Raw genomic sequence first — 25321 nt, forward strand, 5'->3', positions numbered from 1 at the left:
TGTGGTCGCTGAATTCTGTGTCTCATTACCATTTGGGAGCGCAGCTCTGCGGCTGTAGAAAAGCCCCGGCACGATGTTTGTTTTGAAACCAAAGCGGAGGTCTTAAATAACACCAATTGCGACTTTGGTTGGAAAAGAAGATTGATTCCTGAATCATATTATGAGAACAGTTCAGCCCGATTCCAGATATTCACTCAGGCTTTGTCACAAGAACTGTGAATCATCAGTGTAAAATAAATCTTTCTGTTCCAGTTTGTTTCGGTTTAAAATTTAGCTCAACATTGAATGTTCTGTGTGTTTTGTTTGCCTCAGTAACCTGCGGATCCTCCAGAAGTCTCTGTTTGCCACATCGTCTGACAGCGAGCAGTGGCAGGAAAAGGCTCTGTGTCTGGGCTCGGTTTCCTGCGCCTCTCCCCTCGTGGGGCATGTCTTGGGTTTCGGAGAGGATGAACTCGGTGAGTACTGCAGCAGAAACCCAAAGATCACATCCTCCTCTCTAATACACTAATCCCTCACTGAGCCATCAGTCTTTGTCCTTTCCTGCTTCATCCACATTGCTGCTAACAAACTGAGAGTCTTGAAATACTAATCATTAAGCAGTTGAACAATTTATATGACTGACATTAGATATGTTAGTCTGCTTAATTTTACTTCATTATAATTCATTTAGTCACTTATTTTATGACATTTTCCAAGCTGGAGATTTAATTCAAGAAAAAAAAATCTGCTTCTTGTTGAAATGTCTTCTCCATGAGAGGTAAGACATTGTCCAGCTCAAACAAGTAATGACAGTTTTTTTTATTAATGCACCACTATAACCATGACTTGAATAACTGAGAATGAAAACTATTTTTTCAGAAAAAAGGCCTTCCAGTACTTTATTAAAATCAATATTAAGGAATTATTGACTTAAAACAAGTTATTATACCTTGATGAAAAGTTACTTGTAAGTTAGATTTGTTTTGTTTTATGAATTCTAAGATATTTGCATAAAAAAACGACACCAAAATTCTTGAAAAGTACGACTGTTGTGCTTTAAAGCCTATTGGGTGAGGAGTTTGAAAGTCATGGTGTAGCCACACCAGAAGAGAAGCTGAAGTGAGACTTGTCTTCATGCTTTGGCTTTGATCCCCTCACAAACTACACTAAGCTAGCTCTTAGCAGATGCTAGTCTGGTGTAGTTTGGTTCAAGTCAATGTTTGCAAATCGTTTGAGCTACTCCTGCCAAACTGGCAGACCTGGGAGTTTCTCAGGCAGGACGATTGTGAAACACACAAGACAACACACTCACCTATTTATTTGTAGGTATTGTAGTCACCTCTGACATTTGCAAATTTTACACTGTATTTCAAACATGGTAGATAAGAATTTGATACGATAGATCACAGTTGCTACTGTTTTGACTACAACATCTAAAGAGGACAGCGATATGCCTGACAGTGATGATGATGATGATGCAGATTGCGAGAGCTTTGATGAACAGGAATTTCAGACCAACCATAGAGAATTGGAGGGCTGCTATACGTCTGATTTGAGTTTCTCTTTTCAGTAAATCTTTGCAGTAACTTCTTTCAGTTTGAGCTGTAATCTGTTACAGGGATTCTTTGCTAATAAAGGTGATTATTATTTGATCAAAACTTGTATCTTTACCACAAGTATTGCTACAATAATTTATTTGTTGGAATAACTTGAAGATGCAAAATGCTAAATATTTTAAATATTTTATTTATTTATTATTTATTTATTTTATGTATTTTAAAAACTCACTTTGCTTTGAAAATCCCACAGAATGGATTAGAAACAATCAATTAAAATTATTATGAAATATCATGCAACACTGGAAAACACCAGAAATAATAATAATAAAAAAAAACAGAAACACATGAAAATATTAAGAAATTAGCTAATCTCATGTTCAAACACGCCGAATAGCAGCAGCCACCCAATCAGTGACAATCTCTTATGGCGATGGACAAGCTGCAGTTTGTGGTTTTTAAGAATTTTTTAAATGACAATATATCTGCAAGGTTAACATGTCCAACAAGGTTAAGTTTTTTGTCAGACAATATTAAAATATGTTGGTAAAGTTCGACCTCAACATATTTTCACAAACACTGTAGTGAAGCACAATGCTCTTGGCGCTGTGGCTGCTATTAGTACTACATCAGGCAGTAACGTTCTCAATTAGGAAGAGGAGCATCCACCTTTAAATTAGAGTGAATAAATAAACATGGTTGTTGTATTATTGCTAATTATTGCAATCAAATCATGGAAACATCTTGGCACAGAAGTGTTATCAATGGCAGTTTGATGTCGTAGCATGACAGGATTTTCTTGCATGCGATTGCTTTCTCACAGGATTTAAAGAAGTGGTGTCAGATCAGGACCATAATGCAGAGTGATTGAGATTTTATACGGTATGAGAAACGGTGTCTGACTTAAAAAGTGGCGTTGGGGAAAGACGAGCGTCCCTAAAACACGGAAAGTAGAATCAATATTGAAGTCATTGCTCCAAAACAATGCCTGAAGCAATGTTTTGCTTTGCTAATGATGTTAATTTCTAACAGCAAAACTGTAGAAATTAACAGTTACTAAACATAAACAGAGATGAATGCACTCGCACTTACTAAATGGTTCTCTGTGGGCTGTGATGTTTTGAATCAAAATGTACATTTGATGTGAATTGCTCACACAGGCTTCATAAATGTTGGATCACTGTTATTGCCAGGTCTTGGAGTTATTATTTGATGAGCTTTTTATAGATTCCTGCATTGGCTCATGCTTTGCCAGCAATGCTAGAATTATATGTCCCAACGAAGGGGCCTCACAGACACATGTTTACAATTTATCCCCGTATGGAATTTTCTTGCAGGCTTGTTCCTCATTAAATTATCCGCCTGTTTCCCAGTCATGAGTACCCAATTGTCCCATTAAACTTTTTCTTAAAGTGCCTTGGTTAGTGTGGAGCATTGTGGAAGCTTTAGCTACATTTATTTTCTTCATCTGTCCTTCCCTTTCATCCTCTTGTCTGCCTGTCTTGTCACATGTTATCTCTTTTTATAAATTGCTTATGCCTGCATGCATGCTACGAATAGACTTATGTAATCCAACGATAAAATATTAACAGGAATTTGCTGTGACTGTTTCACTTTTGCAGGTGAAGTCTACATTCTAGCGAGCAGTAAAAGCATGGCACAGTCACACAGCGGGAAACTCTACAAGTTGGTAGACCCGAAAAGGTACACTCAGCAAATTCTTTTGTACTTTTTGTTCTATTTAATTGAGTCTTTGCTCAGCGAATAAGTGATTCTTGTTTGTCCAGAAGGACCAACTAGTCCTTCACTCGTAATTCCATGCTGTTCTGCCTTTATGATGTATCCCTCATGGTTCCAACTTACACAAATGAAAGCATTGATCCTAGTGTATCAGATTGCAACGCAAATATGTCTCTTTTTTTCTACTCATTTAGCTCTTGCCCTTCTCTACTTCAGGGGTGAAGTGACACTCGTATTTGTATCGAACACATCCAGTACATCTTTGTCAGTTTGGTACTCGCATGCACCAAACAAATCCAGTGTTGTTTTAAACCAAACACATGAATCATGTGTGTGCGTGTGTGCGTGTGGAACTAAGAATGTTCTGTAGCACAACTCCAAAACAAAACACAGAGGACTCCCAGCTATCACTGAACTCTGCTGTTTGGGAGCATAAAAATTATTGGTACTAGATTAAAAATCACCTAACGTCAAAATCCAGCTGCCTGCAGCTTTCAACCAGTCCAAAACACTGCACAGCATAATAACACCCTGGTATTGTGGAGTGATGACTCACAACAGCTGTGATTTTCTGGTGCATTAAAGTACTTCTGGTACACTATATTGTCTAAATATATATTTTTTAAAAACTCATTTCTCATTTAAAAACATTTTTTAATTCTCAAATGTCTCCACATTTATTTTTCATAATTTTCAAGTGGTTTCATTTTTGTGTAATCATCCATCCTGTAAGTGGCTTCACTAACTTGTTCTTTATTAATTATTGGTTTTTCTTCATCAGAATGAACCAAAAGCATATCAAACATAGATTTTTGTTTAGCATTAGACCCCTATATTATATATTGCAGAGTAATGATTGGAAATGCACCAATTGTTGGTCCAAAGAGCAGAATAATTAAGCTATCAGATCAGTAATCTGCAAAATAAATACTGAGCAACTCCTTTCCCAACTACAATTCCTGTCATTTTGTGTCTACATGCGTCATTTAAACATATTTACTGTAATGCAGTTAGTCAGAATTGTATTTAACTCTTAAGTTAGGGGTATTTTTTTTTTTTAAATGACTACCTGTATCAAGAAACCTGCTCCACATTTTCTTTTTTTTGAGCGATACTACTCCTCACGCTAAACCTCAAAGAAAACCAGAAATAGTTCCAGAACAGCCTAAACATCATGTCAAGCAATAACGCTTTTCAACAGGTCGTCACCCGAGCACCTTTTCAAAAAAGAGTTGAGCAGAAACTGGTGGATAATATTTCAAAACTGTTATTGTAAGGAAGGAACTGCTAGTAGCTAAACTGATTAACTTGTATGACTCTGTTGGTGGTGTTTTACTGAAAAGTTCACCTGCTCTCAACTATTTTAATGAGCACATTTGGGGAAAAAGTTGACGCACATGTCACAAAGCTTCAGCACACACACATCGATTTTCCAGAGTGAAACCCAATCTCTCTGTGTGCAGTCTAATACTCAAATATTTGATGCTCCGCAACTAATGTGCAGGAAAATGTGCAGGGAGTGCGTATGAAAGCAACTTTATCATTTATAAATGTGCGTGTCAGTAGGTCATAATCTGTTCCACATGCATTCAAGTATTAAAAATCATTTTGAAAATAAGGGCTCTATAAAACCCATGTGAAAAACATTTGTCTCCCAAATGGAGGAAAAAAATATATCCCACACAGTACGGGAGGAGCAAGCAAAAAGTCACAAGAAAGAAAACAGTTCAGACATAAAGAGACTTTGTTTTTCAAACCAATTTTGTTTTATGCGCCCAGCCAAACCGCAGCTGATGTTTCCCCCTATCTTATCATCAGCATTCTGCTCAAGATGGATGAGAACGTTCTCGTAGGACTGAGACTAACCACTCAAGTCACGAAGTCATCAAGTGGAATGTAGAGAGAAAATCCCTGATCTGTTTTATTGCTTAAAGGTTTGTCACGCTTGATTGAATCAGACAGATCAAATAAGCAAAGCAGACTCTCAGAAGGAGAATTTGTATGCGTCGGATTCATAATAGAAACATATTTGCAGCTGATTATTCCTGAGTGACGACAGTGCCACCCAGGCATCCACGCAATTAATGAAACCGCAGATGTTTCAGAGGGGCCCTCGTGGCTTGCTTTGTATTTATGTTTTCTGGAGTGGCTGCCGAACGCGTTTCTCCCACAGAACAGTTCTTTCCACCATCAACTGGAGGTGTTTAGTCTGACTGGACCCTGTGGTGCTGGAGGCCCGACTCCTAATACACACCGGCTTCGTTATTAGGATCTTGTTTCAAAGAGAAAGGAGAGGGGCTGACGAGGACCGAAGCAGCTAACGTGTCTGACCTCAGCACGTTATCAAGTCTGGTGGTCTTTTCTCATCCAGACCCTAAAGCTTGTTCAAACCGAGCTCTGCTTTGGGGTGTAGTGGGTTTTGTGGTTCGGTGCAGCATCTTGGTCAGCGTTCTCATCAACTTTATGTTTGGGAACATAGAGAAGCGGGGGAAAATGGTGAAACTGTTAGGGGGAGCGGTAAAGGCTTACAAGAAAACATCAGCCATAAAATCGCTCAGCAGTGTTTGTGTAAACATGTCCTGGCCAGATGACTTCATTTCTAGGTATTTGTTTGTCAGTTGGAGTACCCCTCCAATAATAAATAGGCCACCATGCATTTTGAAACACTCTGAATGTGTGCGGTATGACTGATTTGAGAGGAAGAAAAAAAAATGTTGGAGGGGGCTTATTTGTGGCAGAGCAGTGGGATGAAAAGATTTCAGAAGATATAGTCTTTATATAACCACTATAATTATTGCCACAGCTTTAGAATGGGCATCAATGCATGCGTGTTGTGCCGCAACATTCAACAACAAGGTAATAGAAAGTGCTTTACATAGAATAGTAATGTAGCTCACAGCAGGTGGGCAAAGCAGCAGGTTTGCCCACCTGACTTTCATTGAGACTCGTCTCTTGTCTAACCACTTATTTACACACTTTAAGAATACATTTTAAAATCCTTGTTTTGTAGGGATTTATCCGACACTGTGATCCCGCCTGTGCTCCCAACATAAAGTATTGACCAGCAGCAGATATATTCTCCATGCATACATTCCAGTTAAAACAAGTTATTTACAGTAGTCTAACTTCAAATCAAATGACATATATTATTTCCTGCTTTAATTCTGTTAAAATTAACACAGTTATTTATATTTGCTAAATATAAAATTCTTTTCTTCACTTTCAATTTTTTTTGTTAAATTGTAAACTTTACATACATTTTCAAACTGTAGTGGACTGATGGAATGGACGGACAATTATTTGGTATTTAGTGGAATTTTGGCTCTTTTTGCTTGACAAACCTATTGTAGCTTAGGCCTTCGGGCTGCTTTCCTTGCACACACACCTTTCTAGCTAAGCATGATTTTTTAATTAAGATCAATGCCCAAAGACAAACCAGATTTGTTGAGCTACTTAATTCTCTATCTGATTTCTTTCATGATTTCCTTTGATTTCCCAACGGTGTCACACACAAAGCACTATAAGGTTAAGTTGCATCCATAGGTGTGCCTCCAGTTAATTGAGATGTCTATCTGAAGACCTCCAGGACATGGTATCATAATTATGCTTTCCCAAATAGTTTGATGGCATAGTAATCTAATGAATATGCTGTAAGCTTCTGAATTTGAACTAAGTAATAAAGCATTCTCTCAATATTTTAGCAAATGTAAATAATTTGAGCCCTAACTGGCCTTAAACAGCTACGGTTCAGTCTGATTTAATGTCAGGCAGTGAGAAAAACACGATGTATTTTCATACAGCCATTGTAAGTAAAAAGAGCTAACCCTTGTGATGCTTTCTAGTGTAAAATGCTATTTCCCTTTCTGATCAGTGCGACCCTTCGCCACAAAGAACAAGAGAGAGCATGACCAGGAAGTATATTTCACATATTCAAGACTTTCTCAACTGGAGGTTCGCTAATTTTCTTCATATAGGCTCCCCGTTTATGAACTGTGTTAGCTCTGGAAGTTACAAATCTCTAATGTGTTCAGAAAGCGGACATGGGGTGCTTCTCTGTGGGTTGTGTGTATGGATGCAAACTGTGTGGGTGGTGGCTACTCGCACATCTGTGAGTCTTTGTGAGCGTGCGTTGCGTTTGCTCCCAGCACCCTGCAGGAAAAAAAAAAAGCCTTTTCTCTATTTCCCTGTCCCTCTTAAATCTTCCTACATCTCTGCTGTGGTCCTTTCCTTCACAAAGCTGCATGCCAGCCCCACTGAATAGCCCCAGATTCTACAATGCACAGTAAATTTCTCGCACAAGGAGAAAACAAGGAATGAAGCTACAAAAGGAGCCTGCAAACAATGGAGTCAGATGACAAAACAGCAAAGGAGACCACACTGGGCCGTTTGATTAAGCCATTGTTAAGGTGCACAATGTACACCACTCCATAGCGCTTTTCTCACATATACCTCATGTCAATCAAACAGGGCTCACAAGCTAACAAGCTAAATATGCCCCGGCTTCAATAAAAATCAAATCTGAAACAAATTTTTAAAAGAATATTTAACAAACGTCTGAAACAACACAAATGTATGTGTGATTTTTTTCTCTCATATGTTGTGTAAACAGCTGTTTCCAGTCCTGAACATTATCCTATAATATATATTATATTGTCATGTAAATGCAACCATTGAAGTTGAGTTATTTGTATCTCTTTCTGTGAATTTATCTGACCAACATGAGCGCAGTGTTTCCTTTTTTACTCTCTCACTATCACACATGCACCACCCCTTCCAGAGTTGATAAATTCCCACAGTGGCTGTTGACCCAGCTGCCTTTGTCAAGTGGCGCTACCAGCAGGTGCTGTTTTCACAGCCTCCCTGGCAGCCGTACAGGCTGTTTAGCAGTGCTGCTGACCCCTGCCTGCTATTAACAGTGTTCGCTACAGACCCCCCAACTCTCCAGGGACTCTTACTCTTTCTCTTTTTCCTTCTCTTTCTGTTTTCTTCCTTTTTTGCTCTTTTTTAACTACATGCAGCCTGCAGCAACAAAAGCCAACAGGCATGGAGTCTGCAGTTGGGTGCTGATGGGAGCATGGGAATCAGACCCCCCTCCCTCCCCACCTTCAATCGTGAAATTAAAAGCCATTACAGCACATGAACAGCCACTTTATTGTCACTGCTATCAGTCAATGTGTTTATCAGAGCATTTGGTGGGTGTCTTTTAAGCAGGGAGGTGAACAGAAATATCAAAATATATATTTTATCAAGGTAAATCATCTCTTTTAACCGACTGCAACCTTGGAGATAGGTGAGAAAATGTGGAGTGATATGTGATTGAAGAGTGTAAAAATTCCCAAACCAATTCCTCAGACTTTTAAGACAGCAGGTCCCAGGCCCAGTGATGGGCACACTTCGCTAATGCAGTAATGGTGGCACAGATTTTTCATTTAGTACGTTTGCTTACTTTGAAAACGTTTAACACAGTTCATTCTTCAGGACAAATTCTAACGTGCAAATTTTCTTGGCTGATTTGTAAACTTTCTGTTGAATAAAGTTCAACATCTGTGTTTAAGTTTTGGTTATAGACTTAAGAACTCTCCAAGTGGTTAGACGTTGATATTTATGCTTTTATTTTGAAGTGGTGAAGACTATTTACACAGCACTTCCATTTCCTCTCCTCACTTTGTCTTTCTTTCCCAAACATGAAACATACATGAACAAAATAAGACAGGGACCATTTAGAAAAAATAAATACAATATAATAGAACATATAAATTGTAATGTCAAAAATTAATTTTGTGCCCAATCACTGTAGTTTGAATTGCAGTTAGCGCTTTAGCATTAGCTTCTGCTAAGTATAATGCTGGTGTAGCGCTTTAGCAATAGCTAATGCTTATGATTAGTGCTTCAGGGTTAATGCAACTAACTTTTCTGGTAGCAGTGTCCACAACTGAGGTGATTAAAAAAAATTCAGGATTGTGACTATGACTAAATGCAGGTCAGTTTATAAAGTGGTAAAGATGCCATTAAAACACCTGTCATGGTGGAAGGTCCACAGAAAAAAAGAGGAAATCAATCACTGCCTGTTTATCAGTGGATAAACCAGCAATGAAGTCTACTACTGTTGATCTTGGCATCATTTCAGTCAAATAATTAAGTCTTTATTTAAAAATTGTTGGATTTCATCACAATGTATTGAGCACGAGAGCAAAATAAAATGTTATTTTATGTTTTTTATTTTATAAAACTTAAACAAGGCCACACAAAACACTTAAGCCGTCTTTTTGTCAGGTGAAGGATATCAGCCACAGGTCAAAGTTATATTCATAAAGAAACTTTGGCTCAAAAGGCAGACATTTTCAACACTGGTCCTGAACTGCATCTAGTTTTGGCCTCTGCTGCTGAATGACCATTTGCTCTTAGACCATGATTGATGAGGCTCGTTCTCTAATGGCCTAAACATCACACACACTGACTTCACCTCTCATGCTCGTTGCCTCTCATACCAGACTGAGTCGACCAGAGTCCAGTTACCCCGCTTGTGTTACTGTGTGTTGGGTTGTCCAGTGTTTTGTCCCTCAGCACAACAGAAATGTTAACGCAACAATATTTCTTTCTCTCTCCCCCACAAACAGACACACTCATGTGTTTGTACATGTGTGTGTACAAACACACATGTGTCTGTGTGTTTGTGTGTGGCCCAGTGTACAACAGACACTTCACATTTGAACTTGATTACGCACTCTGTATTATTTCCAGACTCATGGAGCGTGATGTGAAAAGATTCAGTTTCAGCCCATTTGCCGATGTGCGTGTCTGGATGTTTGTCTTAATACGGAACGGTCGCAGTGTGTCTCTTTGGTTCTCAAACTTGACACATATGGTGTGGAGATGTTTGTGTTTGTGTCTGTGTGAATTTTCCAAGTCATGTTTATATCCTAGAAGTGGCCTTGTCTTAGCCATATGAATGGTTTTGCTCCTCAGATTGGAGAAATATAAGAGGGGGAACCACAAAAAGACAGAATGTACAACGATTGTTACGGTGCTCTGCACAAGTAGTCATTTTCTGCCTCATTATAGCCACAAACTTCATTGTATTTCACTGGGATTTTATGTGACAGATTTGCTCAAAGTAGTATTATGTAAAAGTGAAAGGTTTCAATTTATAGTTTTACAAATAATTTGTGTTCAGCCTCCCTTTACTTTGAGTTTTAGGTCAAATTCAGTGCAAGAAGTGTAAATCTCGGCATACATTCAGTTGTGTAAAGGCTTCAGAGGTTTGTTAGAGAAGATTACTGAACAAACAGCATCATAAAGACCAAGGAACACAACGGAAAGGTCAGGGGAAAGGTTGTGGAAAAGTTTAAATGGGAGTTGAAGAAGAAGAATGTATGAGTCTGGCTAAGTTGGAAACATACCAGGAGATGACCCAACATCTCTACCTAAACTGGTAGGCTGGACATTTAACAGAAATGGAAGTAGCCAAGACATGCATAGCTGCAGAGGTTGACAGCTCAGGTGAGCGCAAATGCACATAGATATATGGCACCAGAGGTATAGGTTTGTCATGCAACCAGTGGGTTGTTGGGTTGAACCCCCATGTCAGTCACTTTGCCATCGTTTCCGTGGACAAGACATTTGTTTTACCTGCTGTTGGTGGTTCTGTCAGTCCATGGTAGCTGTGGCTGTAGTGTGGCTTACCATCAGAGCTGGTCTTTAAATCAGTTTGATCAATTAATTTAATTTTCTGTTTTTGAATATTTAATTTTTGGAAAACTGGGATTTTGTTCCACCAATAAACTTTTGGGTTTCTGTAACTCAGACGGATGTCAGTCTACCCAGAGGCCTCCATCTTGTTTTCCAGCTTGTATGCATTTGCATTTTGAATTCAGGTTAACTTCAGATGGGATGATTTAAGTAAGAGCAAGTTCTGAAAAAATATGCTCTGTCATTACTAATTCTTTATAAGAAACGACAGTGAGAAGAAAAAATCCATAATCAGAAATTAGATTCTGTATAAAACAATCGTAGATTTTATTTTTAAGCCATATCAACCGCTTCTTCCTTCCACCATGAGTGTGTGAATGAATTAGTTAATGACTGATTATAGTGTAAAGTGCTTTGGAGTCCTCAGACTTCATTAAGCCCAAAAGTAACACACTGCATCCTGATGCAGTGAGACACTGAATTCCACATCATTGATCCCATCACACATGCACTATTCAGAAAAGGTGTGCATCAAAAGTGCCACGCATATTTCCACAAAATGTCCTTCATTTTGTCAAGTTCAGATCTTTCTGCAAACCACACATCTCTCAATAGCCAGCACACATGGCAAGATAGGAAACAGTGTGACGGCAGCCTAACATTATTCATCCCCTGAAAACACAATATCTAAGGAGATCCATGGTGGTGGCAACATTATTTTGTGGGGAGGGGAACATAAATAGAACTCAATACAGTTTAGTCCTAGAGGAAAACATTTTAGAGACTATAAAAACTTGTAAACTTACACCAAGTCATGACTCAAACCATACGCCCAGAGCTACATTAGAGCGGCCTAGTCAAAGAATAAATAAAGTGTGATGGATATTATGTGGCAGTCAAATCTGACTCATTCTGGTGTGGTAAATTCACGGCAGACTTTTATTTGTGAAAATTGTGAAAAGCGGTCATCATTTTCCCTCCACTTTCCAATTGTGCACTACATTGTGTTTGCCCGTCAAAAACCTCCAAATGAAATGTACTGAGTGTGTGTATTTATTCTGCCAAATTGTGAGACTTCAAGAGATATGAATAGTTTTGGAAGACTCTGTAGTTCTTCATTGGCTGCTGCCCTACATGTTATTGTTGTTATCCTAGTCCTTCACACTGATTTATAAGCTCTTAACATTTAGAAAGTTTATAGCTGTTCCTTCTGGGGCTTATAAAAAAAACAATGGCCGCATGACTCAAATAAAAGGAAAATCCTCATAAAATGTAATTAAAAAAGCAAATAAATAGTTACTTACTCCTTTCTTGTTTTCAGCCTCACCCTTCAACGTGCAGCACTAAAATGTGACCGAAGTTTTCTTTCACTCGCACTTGGATTTCATGTTTATAGACGCAGCATAAGGAAGATGGGTTTTAGGATTTATAACACATGAAATCAGTGAAGTGCAGCGTGCGTTTGTGTTCTGTACCTCTGTACTTAGAACCAGCTACAGTCATAGCTGCTGGTATCCCAGAGTATCTCTTCACCAGTTTTGCATGTGTAGAATCTGAAATATTCCTACATTTTCTTGTGAAATAGCTCAACTTTAAAATTGATATTTTGTCCATCTTTTTCTTATTTTTTATTTTATTTTATTTTTTACATATCTTGCTTGGCAGTGTAGCACTCAAAATTGTTGTCAAGGTGAAGCCCAAAAGATTTACTTTCACAAGTGGAACATCATAACCATCTGGGCAAATGAAGTAGAGTTGGATTAAAGCGGACTAAACAGGACTGTTGTGAACCCAAAGTGTCCAAATATGTCCACTTATTAGCAAAATGTTTGGGAGTTAGCAGATTGTTTTAGATCTTCTGTGATAATATCTGCTAAGTTCCTGGTTCATCATACTGACTTTGATCTTGTTCTTCTCTGCAGGCCTCATTCCCCCAAGGAGTGTCAGCGCCCGGTGGAGCCACCAGAGCTACTAACGACAGCTTGCTCCAGAAACTGCAAAAACGGACATTGCACTCCGACTGGCAAGTGCTGCTGTAGCTCCGGCTGGGAGGGACCCTTCTGCCGAATAGGTTAGTATTATTAAAGGCTGCAACTTAATCTATTAATCAGATAAACTGGCACATTCTGCAGATTTTTCTTTTAAGCCTTTTTATACAATATTAGAAATGCATTAAAAGATGCAAATATACTAATAATTAAATTACTATTATTCAGTTGAATTAAATTTTTATTATTTAAAAAAGGCAATAACATAGCATTTCTTTTGATCATTTGCCAAGGATGCCTCCTTAGCTAAAACAATTCTTCGAGCATCAACATGTGAAAAGCTCAGCCTTTTCTATTTGACCTAATATCAATACGCTCTACATCTGATCTCTTGATTATTTTTTGGATTAACAGATTAATAATTGGATAACAAAAGCATGTTAACAGGATTTTTCCCCAGAATTAGAACCTGGTGAAACTTAACAGGTATTTATAGACAGTGAAGGTCATTTTAACTTAAATGATCCAATTAATTGATTCAGCCTTATTACCGTTGAGACTAAAATACATTTGTTTTTCCCCTCCTGACATGTGCACTAGTTGAAGTTTTAATTTAGCTTACGGCTAATTTTTGTGCTTTTCTGTGACTGTAGCTAAATGTGAACCAAGCTGTCGCAATGGAGGAGTCTGCATAGAGCCAAACAAGTGCCTGTGTAAGAGCGGCTACTCTGGCGCTCAGTGCGAGAAAAGTGAGCGGGGGATGCCCAACGACCAGGAGAAAGACGGCATCTTGGATCACATCATCGACATGACCTCGTACCTCTTGGACCTGACCACCTACATCGTATAGGGGCGCGCGGAGGGGCCTGCTCCCCGCCGCCACATTGACACAGATCTACCTATCACCGCCAGCAGACTCGTACCAAGGCGTCATTAACGTGGCTTTGTAATCTCCCTCACCTGAGTGCAAACGAGCGCACACACAGAAACACCACAGATACACCCGGGATCTCTTCAGACTGCTTTGGATCCACTTTCACCCGAAAGAAACTCTCCCTCCTCTCGCCTATAAGCTATTTGTTCTGAGCACCGGGCCTGGCATCCAAGCCGTGTTCACATTGGAAGAGGCCTGCAGACATTTCTTCACCCGCTCTCGGCTGCCTCCACAGCTTCAGGAACTTATCTGGAATGGACCGCACCAAACCGAGACTCTGGCTCCTCTTCTTTTTTTTTCAGGGGCTTACTAAGACCAGTTTCAGGACTTTGTTAGGGATTAAAAAGCCTGGCTCAGCTCGAGAACCAGTTCATTCTCAATCAAAAGCAAATATATCCATCTTCAAATGCAACACATTGAAGGAAGAGAAGCCACATTGAGCCTGCATTTGTAAAGATCATGTTGTATCACCTATGTTGTTATCTTTAGTTAGTGGGCACGTTGTCATGACAACTAAAGCAATCTGCAGTCTGTATACTTTGTTTTCCACCATTCATCTATTATCAACATAGAGAAGATACGAAGAGGAGCAGCAAAAGCAAATGAGGTGGATTAGCAGTGCTAGCTAACAACTGATGGTGTCATCCAGGACATGTTACTATGGAATATCATCTGAACTGTTAGCATGTCAGAGGCCTCTTCAGATTTGTTGCAAAACTGGCTGCTAGTGCCCACAGCATCACCATCCACAACGACTCTTTGAAGATGCCAGGATTAAACAAGTTCCAACATTTAGTTTACCTTTGAGGTGAATAAAGTATTTTTAAATTGAATAGAAGAAGCAAAAACACAAAGAACCAAGCGAGTTTCAGGATTCTGAATGCGTATCTGGCTTTCATGCACTGTATTCCTTTTCACTTCCTGAAATGAATTTTAAGAGTGGCTTGACGTTAAACACCAGAAAAATCACAGGCTTCCACCAACAAACTGAGTTCATTGTCACACACTGAAACTAAAACCCAAACTCTAAACTACAAAGGGAAGAAACAACACAGTGATGTATATTTCCAATAGAGCTTACTACTTAGCATCGCAAAAAAAGAATCTAGCATTACTCTCGTAGAAGAGAGTTTATTTTTTTAATCGTAATAATATATGGGAGAATAAGGTGTTTCTAGAAGGCAGTTTTACACTAAGCTTGTCAGGTCATGTTGTACTTATATATATATATATATATATATATATATATATATATATATTGCAGCTTTTAAAGAGACACGTGTGGATTTTTCTTTTTTTCTTTTTTTTTTTTTTTTGTCAGTGTAAATGTATTGCATGTCTGTGCCTGCATAGAATAACTCACCACAGTTGGGGGAGAACATCTATTTCCCCTGACATATGATTATATTACCACTGTCAAAAATGTGTCTCTGTTGTGAGATGATCAAAGATGGAGTCGGGCCTCCGAGTCGCAGTGGAAGTAGCTCACAGTCAGGGCTAGATCTTATCCACCAAGTGCAGATTTCTGAATAACCGAAGGGAAAATATTCGTCGTGACTAAACTGTCTCGTGAGCAACAAAAAGTTAAACACAGCTGGGATTGTCAGGAGATCCATCAGTGCATGTTTTTCAGTTGGCTCACACAGGCATTCATGCATATGCAATACACTCATTCCTTTAATTGATCATTTTATTTTGTTTCCCCAAAGTTATGAAAATGAGTCCAGTTCTGTTTAACAGTTTGGATGATAAAATGTTTTTGTTTTGTTTTGTTTTTCTTCTACGTGTACTTTAAAAAGCAAATCCAATAAATTCTGTATTTGTCGTTCATCTCCTGCTTCGCTCAGCTCTACCTGGGTTTAATGCATCAGGATGGAATATTCATGCTGTAAAATGAAAAAAAAAAAAATCATAACTTTTTTAGCACTTAATGTGAAAGTTGCATTGTAGCTGCTGAGACGGCGTGGTGTGAATAGAATAACCGTTTTCATTATTTAAGTAGTTACACAAATAAAATAATTATTTAAGTTCTCTATTTTGTTTTTACCATTGTACTGTATGTGACATTTTTTTATTCCTGTATTGTAAATAAAACTAGGGATAACTCTGTTTCTCCTCAGAAATATCAATATGTCTATTAAAATTTATAGCATGTGTTCAACACTCGTCTCCTTTATTATGACCGTTACTTTTTACACTTATATGTTAGTTTTCTATTTACAAAAGCATTTTGTAAATAGAATTACAAAAACTTAGTGTAAAACTAATATTTTTATGTTTCCAAATTAGTGCACAGTACAAAGACAATAAAGCAGATGAAATATAAATTGCTAGACGTTTATTATTGTAAAAGTCAGATCAAGTGTAAGTAAACTAACTTTAACGCAAAAGATGAGTTAAGCATCCTTTTCAGAACCGACTGCGTATTAAATATTTAAAATATGCTTCTGTACGGCAGAATATTAAGGCTATTGTAGATATGACAGAAAATGTGGCCATGGAAGAGTATAATTCGACCAAAAACATTTCTGATATTACAAAAAATATATTTTTATATTAAAAATAAATGGATTTTTTTTCACAGAAATGTTGATATTTCAAAAGAATTCTAATTTTCATGCTTAAAGGCATTAATTTACAATATTAAAGCTAAGATTCTGTCTTATAACTTCAGAAACTTGAAAGAAAAGCTCAGAAGTTAAATAAATACAAGAAATTATCAGACATTTGTGACAAAACGTTGCTTAAGACTTTGAGGATTGATGACTTGGGTTCAGATTTGAAAGCAAATCGAAGCAGATTCTGATACTTGAAAAGAGAAAAAATATTCCCTGAGGTTACCATCTCAACTTACTCTCTGGCATATTTTTTGTTGCAAATGTTTTACTTTACAATTACAGAAAACTTCAGAGTTTTTATCCTACAGATTTCTGAGTTTATAATGTCACATAATGATGGAAAGTTTGTATTATTTTCTCACAACTTTATGACTCTACAAAAAATACCTCATTTTCACAATGTGGAAAAGGTTTTAGAAATTTTTGTAAATTTATTAAAAACAAAACCAAGATCTCACTTTCATTATTTACCTCTTTCACAATTTAAGACACGCGCTGGATCACGTCTCCCAACGGACTCACCTGATTGGTCTGCTACTCAAGCCGCTTGTTTTCCGGTTTAAAGATGGCGTTTCCCTCCGTCAGCTTACAGACACAAACAGAAGTCGCTAACTAAAATAAATCTGAGGTTGTTTCACATCATCGTTGTTTTCCTCGTCGCACCGTTTCGCTGGGTGGCTACACTCTTCGTGGGACCAACAAAACTAAATAAAAATACGTCCGCTCCTGTGCTCCATCCGCTCCAACGAATCGAACCGGAAGTCCGGAAAGCTGGTGACGTCATCGATTCAAAACTTGCTGGTAAGTTTTAAAATTAATCAAAACTTAAAACTACTAATAAATAAAATTTGTAAATCATCTGTGCTACCATATGAAACATAAAATACATTTAAATGTGATATTTGTCCTGTCCAGATGTTAAAAGAAAAAACAGCACATAAAAATAGCAGCAAATAACCTAGCAATTAGCTTAGCTTAGCTCATCTATCTTTTAGCAGTTTGGGTCATTCTGCTTTGCAGTTCTTCTCCAGCTCCATTAGGTTGGTGGGAGACGTCTGTGCTGCCATTTTCAGATCTCTTCAGAAATGTTTAGCAGATTCAAGTTTGAACTCTGACTTTGCTCCACCAGAACATTCCCAGACTGGATCTGAAGCCTCTGAGATCTTGGTTATATAATTTGGGCCATTGTCCTCCTGACAAATGAACCTTCACTCCAGTCTGAGGTCAAAAGGCTCTGGAGCAGGTTTGTATCCAGGATGTATCTGTCTCTATCTTTCCCTCTATCCAGACTTGTTTGACTTTTCCTGCTGCTGCAAAACATCCCCATAGCATGATGTTGCCAACACTTTGCTTCATTGTAGGAATGGTTAGGCTGTAACGTAAGAAAATGTGGGGAAATAAACTTAAAATCTTACAATTTTTATCTAGTGTTTAGTGAAAATAAATACTTAAAATAAGAATAATAACTTAAAAGTAACTTTTTAGCAAGATAAATAAGCTTGTTTTAAGTCAAAAATCGTTGAATATGGATTAAAAAATGTAGGTTAGCGCAGCTGGTTAGAGCGTGGCGCTAATAACGCTGAGGTCATGTTACATCCAAGTTATTTTTTCCTTATTTTAAGTGTACTAATATATTTGCACTATAAAGTAGACAAAAATTCTTGGTTATATTTTGTGTTTTTGCAGTGAAATATCTATTTCACCTGGATTCTATGATGCATGTTGCAGATGATGTCAAGGGTAAAAGTTTCCCACATATCATTAAAACAAAGAAAAAAGTGAAATTAAACTCATTCTAGGAATTTGAGGCAGAGATGCTGGAGAAAAGAATGCAGAAAAAGCAGATTGCGCTCACACACGATAGGTTTCCCCTTTAAATCCCGGCTGACGTGGAAAAACCTGCAGGATTGATAACCTCCGCCGCCGCTCAGCTTGACGGTATCGTTTGGAGTTCAAGGTGGAAATTCTTGCATTGCTGTGGAAATTCACTGCTCTGCTTCAGACATACACAAACACAGCCGCGCTTGGAAGCACACACGCAAGAGCGGCTGCTGATGGCAATATTAATTTCCTTTTCAAAATACCAATGAGGCTTTTGTGTTGTATAATGATAAGTGAGCGGAGACCACCCACCTCAAACCGGTCCGACTCGCACAGTCACACACGCCCAGAAGTGCTCACGCTGCCATATTTAGAGAAACGCGATCCCGAGTTGTCTATGCAACATTCAGGTCCAATCAAAATTGCATAAAGTGGAACTGTCCAATATCACTGCGAGGTCCAGCATATATTTGAGTTTACACACTATCTGTGGCATGAATCATTACTTCTCATTTGGAATCGTTTTCCTTTTCCCTCCCAAAGGGCCCTCGCCTGGCTATCTTTCTGTAACAGTGTAATTCAGTACTTTTAATAAACATGAGGAGTTTGTATAGCAAATATTTGTAAAACTGAGAAGGCTGGAAGTGCATGCCATAATATTGTATACATGACTGAGAGTCAGCATAAGCCATACTTATAGGGCAACGGGAGGAGAGCGGGGAAAACAATAGCTGTGTTTACTCTGATCCAGAACAAAGTGAACATTCATTTATTATGTTGTATTTACTCCTGATTCTCTTCTGTTGTGATATTTTTTCACTGGGATCTTTGGGAACTGTAATCAATGTCCAGTATCAGCTGGAATGATCAACTGATGCAGAGTTTCTGTGCTAAATATTAACATATAAGATGGAGAAAAAAAAAAAAAAAAACAATTCCCTTGATTAAACTGACCCCAGCTCTCGTGAATATTTATCTGCACCGCAAAAACACAAAATCTTACCACATACATTTTTATCTAGTTTATAGTGCGAATATTTTAGCAATGTTTTAGCTTGAAATAAGACCAAACTGACTTAACCTTGCAGCAAGATATAGAACTTTATTTTAAGTAAATAATTCCTTGATTCTCATAAAAAGTACAGCTCCGGCTGGCAGATTATTTCACTTATAGCAAGACATTTTTTGCATAATACAAGTGAAATGGAATTTGTATTTTTTAAATCAAGGAATTGTTGACCTAAACTAAGCTCCTATATCTTTCTGAAATGTTACTTTTAAATTAGTTTTGTTGTTTTTTTGAAGTGTACTAATGTATTTGTAGTAGAAACAAGAGCAAAACCTGGTAAGGTTCTGTGTTTTTGCAGTGTAGGATCAGTGTGACCTGGATTCTCACTGAGGATCCTGAGAGATCTGGGTTAATGTCAAACAGCTAAAGTATAAATCAGCCTGCTGCAGGTGTACATAATTTGTGTGGAAAAGCAGACAAACACAAAATAATGTGCTAAATATATTAACGAAAAGTTAATGAGGTAAATGAGCTGTATGTCATTATTGATGTTTATAATAGCTGATGGTTGAGAACATAACAGTTTCCATGTTTAATTGTGTATGAACCTAAATATCTTAAAGGGGCGGTATTATGTATTTTCCAGGCACATGGTGCCATTTTATAGCGCAATCAAGCAACCGTGTTACCTTCAGTTGTTATAAAAATGCTGTATGTATCAAAAATGACTTGGATGAAATTTGACTTTGCAATTTAACGCCTTGAAATTGGGCCTCCGTCTCTTTAAGAAGCTCTGACACGCCGCATTATGTCATCACAACGTTCCTCCTTAATGTTGCAAAGCAAGCTAAGCATTTAGCTTCAAACTAACTATTTAGTTTGCAAGCCCAAAGCTAAATATTTAGCTTGCTAATCAAATATTTAGTTTGAAACGCTGACATTTATAAATGAATGAATAGCATGATGAAAATTTGACTTTGAAAAATAAACCTTCATTGTTTCTCTTATGACACCCTGAATAACCCAAATATTATCATCAAAATATTTCACTGTGTAACTTTAAAAACGCCTCCTCATACTTGCAGGCCCTCAAGGAACCGTTGTATTTATGCTAAGATTAAAATAAAAACAGCTGGAGGTAGTGGAGTTTACTTCTTTTCTGAACTGGATAGAATTTAGTTGAAAAACCGGACGGGTCCAACTTGAAGGAGAATTTCAGATAAGAATCATCTGAAAGAAGCATGAAAAACTCCCTGCTGCCTTTTGTTCAACGCATTCAGGGATGAACCAGCAGCAAACGGTCAAAAAGCACTCTGAGTCTACAGCCGTCGCTCTGATGGCATCTGTCTCTGTGAAACACGTTCATTGTGACATCTCTTTCAGCTTCGTTTGACTCTCCCTGCAGAATGAGTAACTGTTTCCACCATGATCTAACCGTACCAAACCACTTGACCACAACGCCACAAAAATCACTGCTGAATGTGAAGTTTGTGGTGCTTTTCGCTGAGTTTGATGTCATTTGTCAACATATGAGGTCTCTTTAACTGAGGCATCCCTGCCTGGCTCACTTCAGGATTTTATATTTAAACTGTGATTTATGTGTTTTATTGGAAGTTGGACACAACGCTGAGGCTCTGCAGAAACTCTGTTTCTCAATGTTTGGGTTCCCACTCCAGTAAAATATTACAAATCTCAATTGATGCAATAAATAGGGGGGGATTTAACTGATTTAGAAAAATGGTAGAAATGTTTAATTGAAAATAAAATCCATCAGAAATTGTAAGGATACTTAACTATTTAATGAAAGTAGGAGTTTCAATTTTTAAGCCTGAAAATAATACAGACTTATTCAATAAAGCTGAATATTCGTGAAAAGTCAATTTACAATAACATTATATCCACTATAAATAATTTGAAAGCCTTTATTTCTGTTAATTACAGTGATTGTCTGCTTGCAGTTTATGAAAATATGGCATTTAAAACTACAATATTACATCAAATATAGGACCCAAACCAGATTAATTTGTCTGAAAAGAAAAATATTTACAAAAAAATCAGGCAGAAGAACCACTTTTTTTTCTTCTCTTCTTCTTCAGTTGACCCAAATTTACCCCCATTTTTTAGACTCAATCTTCAACACAATCTGCATAACACAAACAGCTTTTCAAGAGCAATGACTTATTTTATTAGAATAAAATTACTCAAGTCTGAGATTCAAACTCAGACTTGTAAACATTTAGTCTGCACAAATATCTCTGTGCATTTATCTAAAAGTTTTCAGAAGGTTTGAAAACCTTCATTTGGCCATTTATTTCCTGTCCTGTAACTTTTGGTTGCATCCCTGCAGGAATAAACCTAAACCAAAGGACTGAATCACCTAATTAGCATATTAACCTCATAAATTCCCACAGTAAGGTCCAGGCTCAAGACATTCATTTGAAAAAATTGTGCCAGTTAAAATTTAACCAGAGACACTAATAATATTTACATTTTTTGGTTTTGTATCATTTTCTACATTTTACCTTCCTGCCCAAAAATCTGGGGATATTTCATCTGTTTTCTCTGTTTTGTAATAAATTCCTTCACCTCTTTTTTTCATTGCTCCCTGGATTCAGACCTTGTTTACTCTCCCGGACCACAGCACTGACTCGCATCCATGAAATGATGCAATTAAGGTTCCTACTGGGGGCTCAATCTGTCATGTTAGCACATGCTAAACCCCCACAGAGGGCTGAGAGAAGCGCCGAGCATCGGAGCGACAGGTAAAACCGACTGGCTGGTTGACAGCGGCTTATTGACCTGCTCTGCAGCTGAAGTTGGATTTAAAACCTGGAAAAAATGAAAACGGCACTGAGAGGAAAGTGTTGTGGCCTTTAATGCCTCAGAAAAACACATTGACCTTTTACAATGAGGGAAAAAATGCAATTTATGTTCTGGGAAGATCCATTTGAAAGTGTTTCACTGTTTTAAAAGTTCTCCAAGGTATGAAAGTATCATCATCCTCCTGCTGTTTGGAGGGAACAACAAACTGGAGGTTTTTACGTTCTGCAGCCTCAGTGGCACAGGCGCAGCACACACTGAGCAGCTGAAGAGACTGCTGCTAAATGCCCTCAATAAACAGGTCGTCTGTCTGCTGCACTGCACAGATGGCACTGAATTTGCATATTAGCTCAATATTTAGATCGGAGCTAAATACTTAGCTAAAACAAAAATATTTAGCTCAAAGCTTAATACATAGCTTACAAGCTAAATGTAAAGTTTGAAGCTTACTATTTAGATTTGAACTTAATTTTGGAGCTAAATATTTAACTCGGTTATATAGATATTTAGCTTGAAACTAAATATTTAGATCTGAGCTAAACATTTAGCTTGAAACTAAATATTTAGCCAACAGCTAAATATTTAGTTTGCCAGATTAATGTAAAGTTTTAAGCTACATATTTAGCTTGAAAGTTAATATTTACCTAAGAGTTAAATATATACCTTGCTCACTTAATATATAATTTGACGCTAAATATTCAAATAAATGTTTAGTTCAACATTTAGCTTGGAACTAATTATTTTTAGATCTAAGATTAACTAGTTTTAAATATTTAGCTTCAAGCTGTGTTTAGTTTTGAGATAAACTAAATATGTCACCCTTGTTTAGTTTCAAACTAAATATTTCGCTTCAAGCAGTATATGTTATATGTTTAGTCTCAAACTAAATACTTAGATTGCTAAAATCTAAATATTTAACTTCAAACTAAATGTTTAGTTCAGATTTGAATATATAGCTTACTAGATAAATAGTTAGTTTGAAATATTTAGCTTGCCAATTGAATATTTAGTTTGAAACATTTGACTGGCTTTGTGAGATCAATGCTTTTTGAATGTGCAACTACAAACGGCTCCCAACAAACTGCAAATTACTTTTAGGTTTTAGATATTTGCTACTTTTTAAACTTCAACTGATTACACAGTAGTTTATTTAGGGGTATCACAGTAAACAGGGCTTAATACAAATGTTATATTTCTGTAGGTTTTTATTGTATTTCCTGTCTGACATTACCTTGTGTCAGTCTATATGAAATCCAAGTAAAACACATTTCAAGAGGTGTAAGTGCTTTAAGTTGGCACCAGGTTTCAGTCCATGCTGTCCACTCTGGCTTTTGAGGATCTGCCTGGAGTTTTGGAGCAAATTGGCATCTAAATTTTCTGATCTGAACGTTCGCCTGGCTGTCAAATGCAACATGTCGTCCTTGGTCTGCTTCCCCTCTCTGATCCTCAGTCTGTCGTGCAAGATAAACAACTGATGTGGACTGGAACGGACCACCAAAGTATAAGTTTCCATGCGGAGGTACATCCTCTAAGCAAAGCGAAGAAATTTTCCAAAACCCATTAGAAGAAGTTATGCAAATGGTTTACGGCAGCGCTCGCGTGGCTGCGTTGTTGCATTAATCTGCATACACTGCGGCTCCGCTTGGCAGGAGCCTCTGTTTGTTTTCACTTTTAATCTGCAGAGCTCATCTTGAGTTTACATCACTTAGATGCAACAGAAAGAGACATCAGCCTCAGACTTACTTGGACCAAAGTTAACATGAGGGTAAAACGTCTGGATGTGGATCAGTGCAGGCGACACCTGACCACAGCAACAACATCCTGTTTGAGACGCTTCCTTCATTTCCCAGTTAGGCCGATTCTAATGTCTGATTTCCTTCTAGAGGTAACATGCGGTTTCCTCTGAGTCATCTTCTTTGTTTCTGTGTCCAAACCAGTGGACTCCATCAGGCGCCTGCTGCATTGTTAGCTTCACAGGCAGGACAACAAGCGTTGTCCCACTGGAGCTCCAGGTTGGCTTTCCTGCAGGGAATGAGCAAAAACTCAAAAGTAGTAAAGCAATTTTGATTTTAAACTAAAGGTGTAAAGTCCAGAAATTTTCACAAATTTTTCTGATTCATATTTTAAATTTTAGGTGTCAACAGAGGAAATTGTAATCAAGTAAGAGTAGCTTTTTATGTTGAAAGTAAAAAGTATCCGTCTAAGAAATTACTCAAGAGTAAAAACATATTTGGTAAAAAGTCTACTCAAGTACTGAGTAACTGGTCAAAGTATGGGTCATTTAATATTTAAAAATTACATCGTCAGATGGACCAAAATATAAAGTTAATTGGAAATTTTGGTATTCTAAATTTCATTTTAAAACTTGTAGGAGTGTGTCTTAATCTGGTGAATTTTGGTTTAAACATGTTTGTTTTTCATTCAGTGGGAATAAAATCCAGAAATTTTATTCAACTAAAAGTAGAAATACTTCATAATAAAATTACACAAAGTACAGGGTAGTAAAATGCTCCTAAAAGTAATTTTTTCAAAAAAAGTTACTCAAGTAAATGTAAGTGGGTAAATGTAACTAGTTGCTACCAAACTAGGTTTCAGTAAGAATAAAACTGGAATCCAGGGGGATTTAGGTAAATTTGATTTATTCTGTTAACTCCTCACTCCTGGCGATTTTGCTGTAGGATTAATTTTGGTGAAACTTCTGGTGAGGCATCAGAAGTTACAGTAAAATATTTAATGTTAAGGTTGAAAATGTTTGCTGAACAGAAACTGAGTGCAGATCATCCTGATGCCTTTAACTGCTAAGATTCACACTGTGTTTTTCAGTGGAAAACTTTAGATATTTCATGTGGAAACAAGCAACAAAAACAAGAGATTGAGGACATGATTCCAGTTTCCATCGCTCCATCATCATCAGGCAACGGTTTGCAACCCACAACGGGATGCTGATGGAGTTCCTCTCACCCTGCTCCTCAGTCCTAAACCCCATCAGGGACTTTTTCTCAGCATGGAGACAGAAAGTATGAAGACTGACCTGTAAATCCTACAGCACTGCATGTACTGCTTTCCTGTCTTATTGCAACGTTAGTTTATTTTTTTCTTTGTGTTCTGTTTTCTGCAGTGGTGGGAAGTAACGAAGTACAAGTACTTCGTTACTGTACTTAAGTACA

At 37.6% G+C, this 25321-nt stretch overlaps 1 protein-coding gene and 1 long non-coding RNA gene across 3 annotated transcripts in view; both read left to right on the forward strand.

Annotated features, from left to right (window-relative positions):
* The window catches only part of hhip (hedgehog interacting protein), a 37783-nt gene extending 22796 nt beyond the window's left edge, over positions 1-14987 (forward strand). For both annotated transcript variants that reach the window (XM_015018200.1, XM_015018207.1), the window contains exons 10-13: positions 313-455; positions 3158-3239; positions 12887-13035; positions 13606-14987. In XM_015018200.1, coding sequence (XP_014873686.1) covers positions 313-455; positions 3158-3239; positions 12887-13035; positions 13606-13802 — 571 coding nt within the window. In that variant the 3' untranslated portion in view covers positions 13803-14987. The remainder of the gene's footprint in view (positions 1-312; positions 456-3157; positions 3240-12886; positions 13036-13605) is intronic.
* Positions 14988-17022: 2035 nt separating this feature from the next.
* Positions 17023-25321, forward strand: part of LOC106936876 (uncharacterized) — a 16035-nt gene continuing 7736 nt past the window's right edge. The window contains exon 1 of the long non-coding RNA XR_001422248.1: positions 17023-17305. This is a non-coding gene — a long non-coding RNA (uncharacterized LOC106936876). The remainder of the gene's footprint in view (positions 17306-25321) is intronic.

The sequence above is a fragment of the Poecilia latipinna genome, unplaced genomic scaffold, assembly GCF_001443285.1.
Source record: "Poecilia latipinna isolate Pla-1442-1.1 unplaced genomic scaffold, P_latipinna-1.0 Scaffold78, whole genome shotgun sequence".
Lineage (NCBI taxonomy): Eukaryota > Metazoa > Chordata > Actinopteri > Cyprinodontiformes > Poeciliidae > Poecilia > Poecilia latipinna.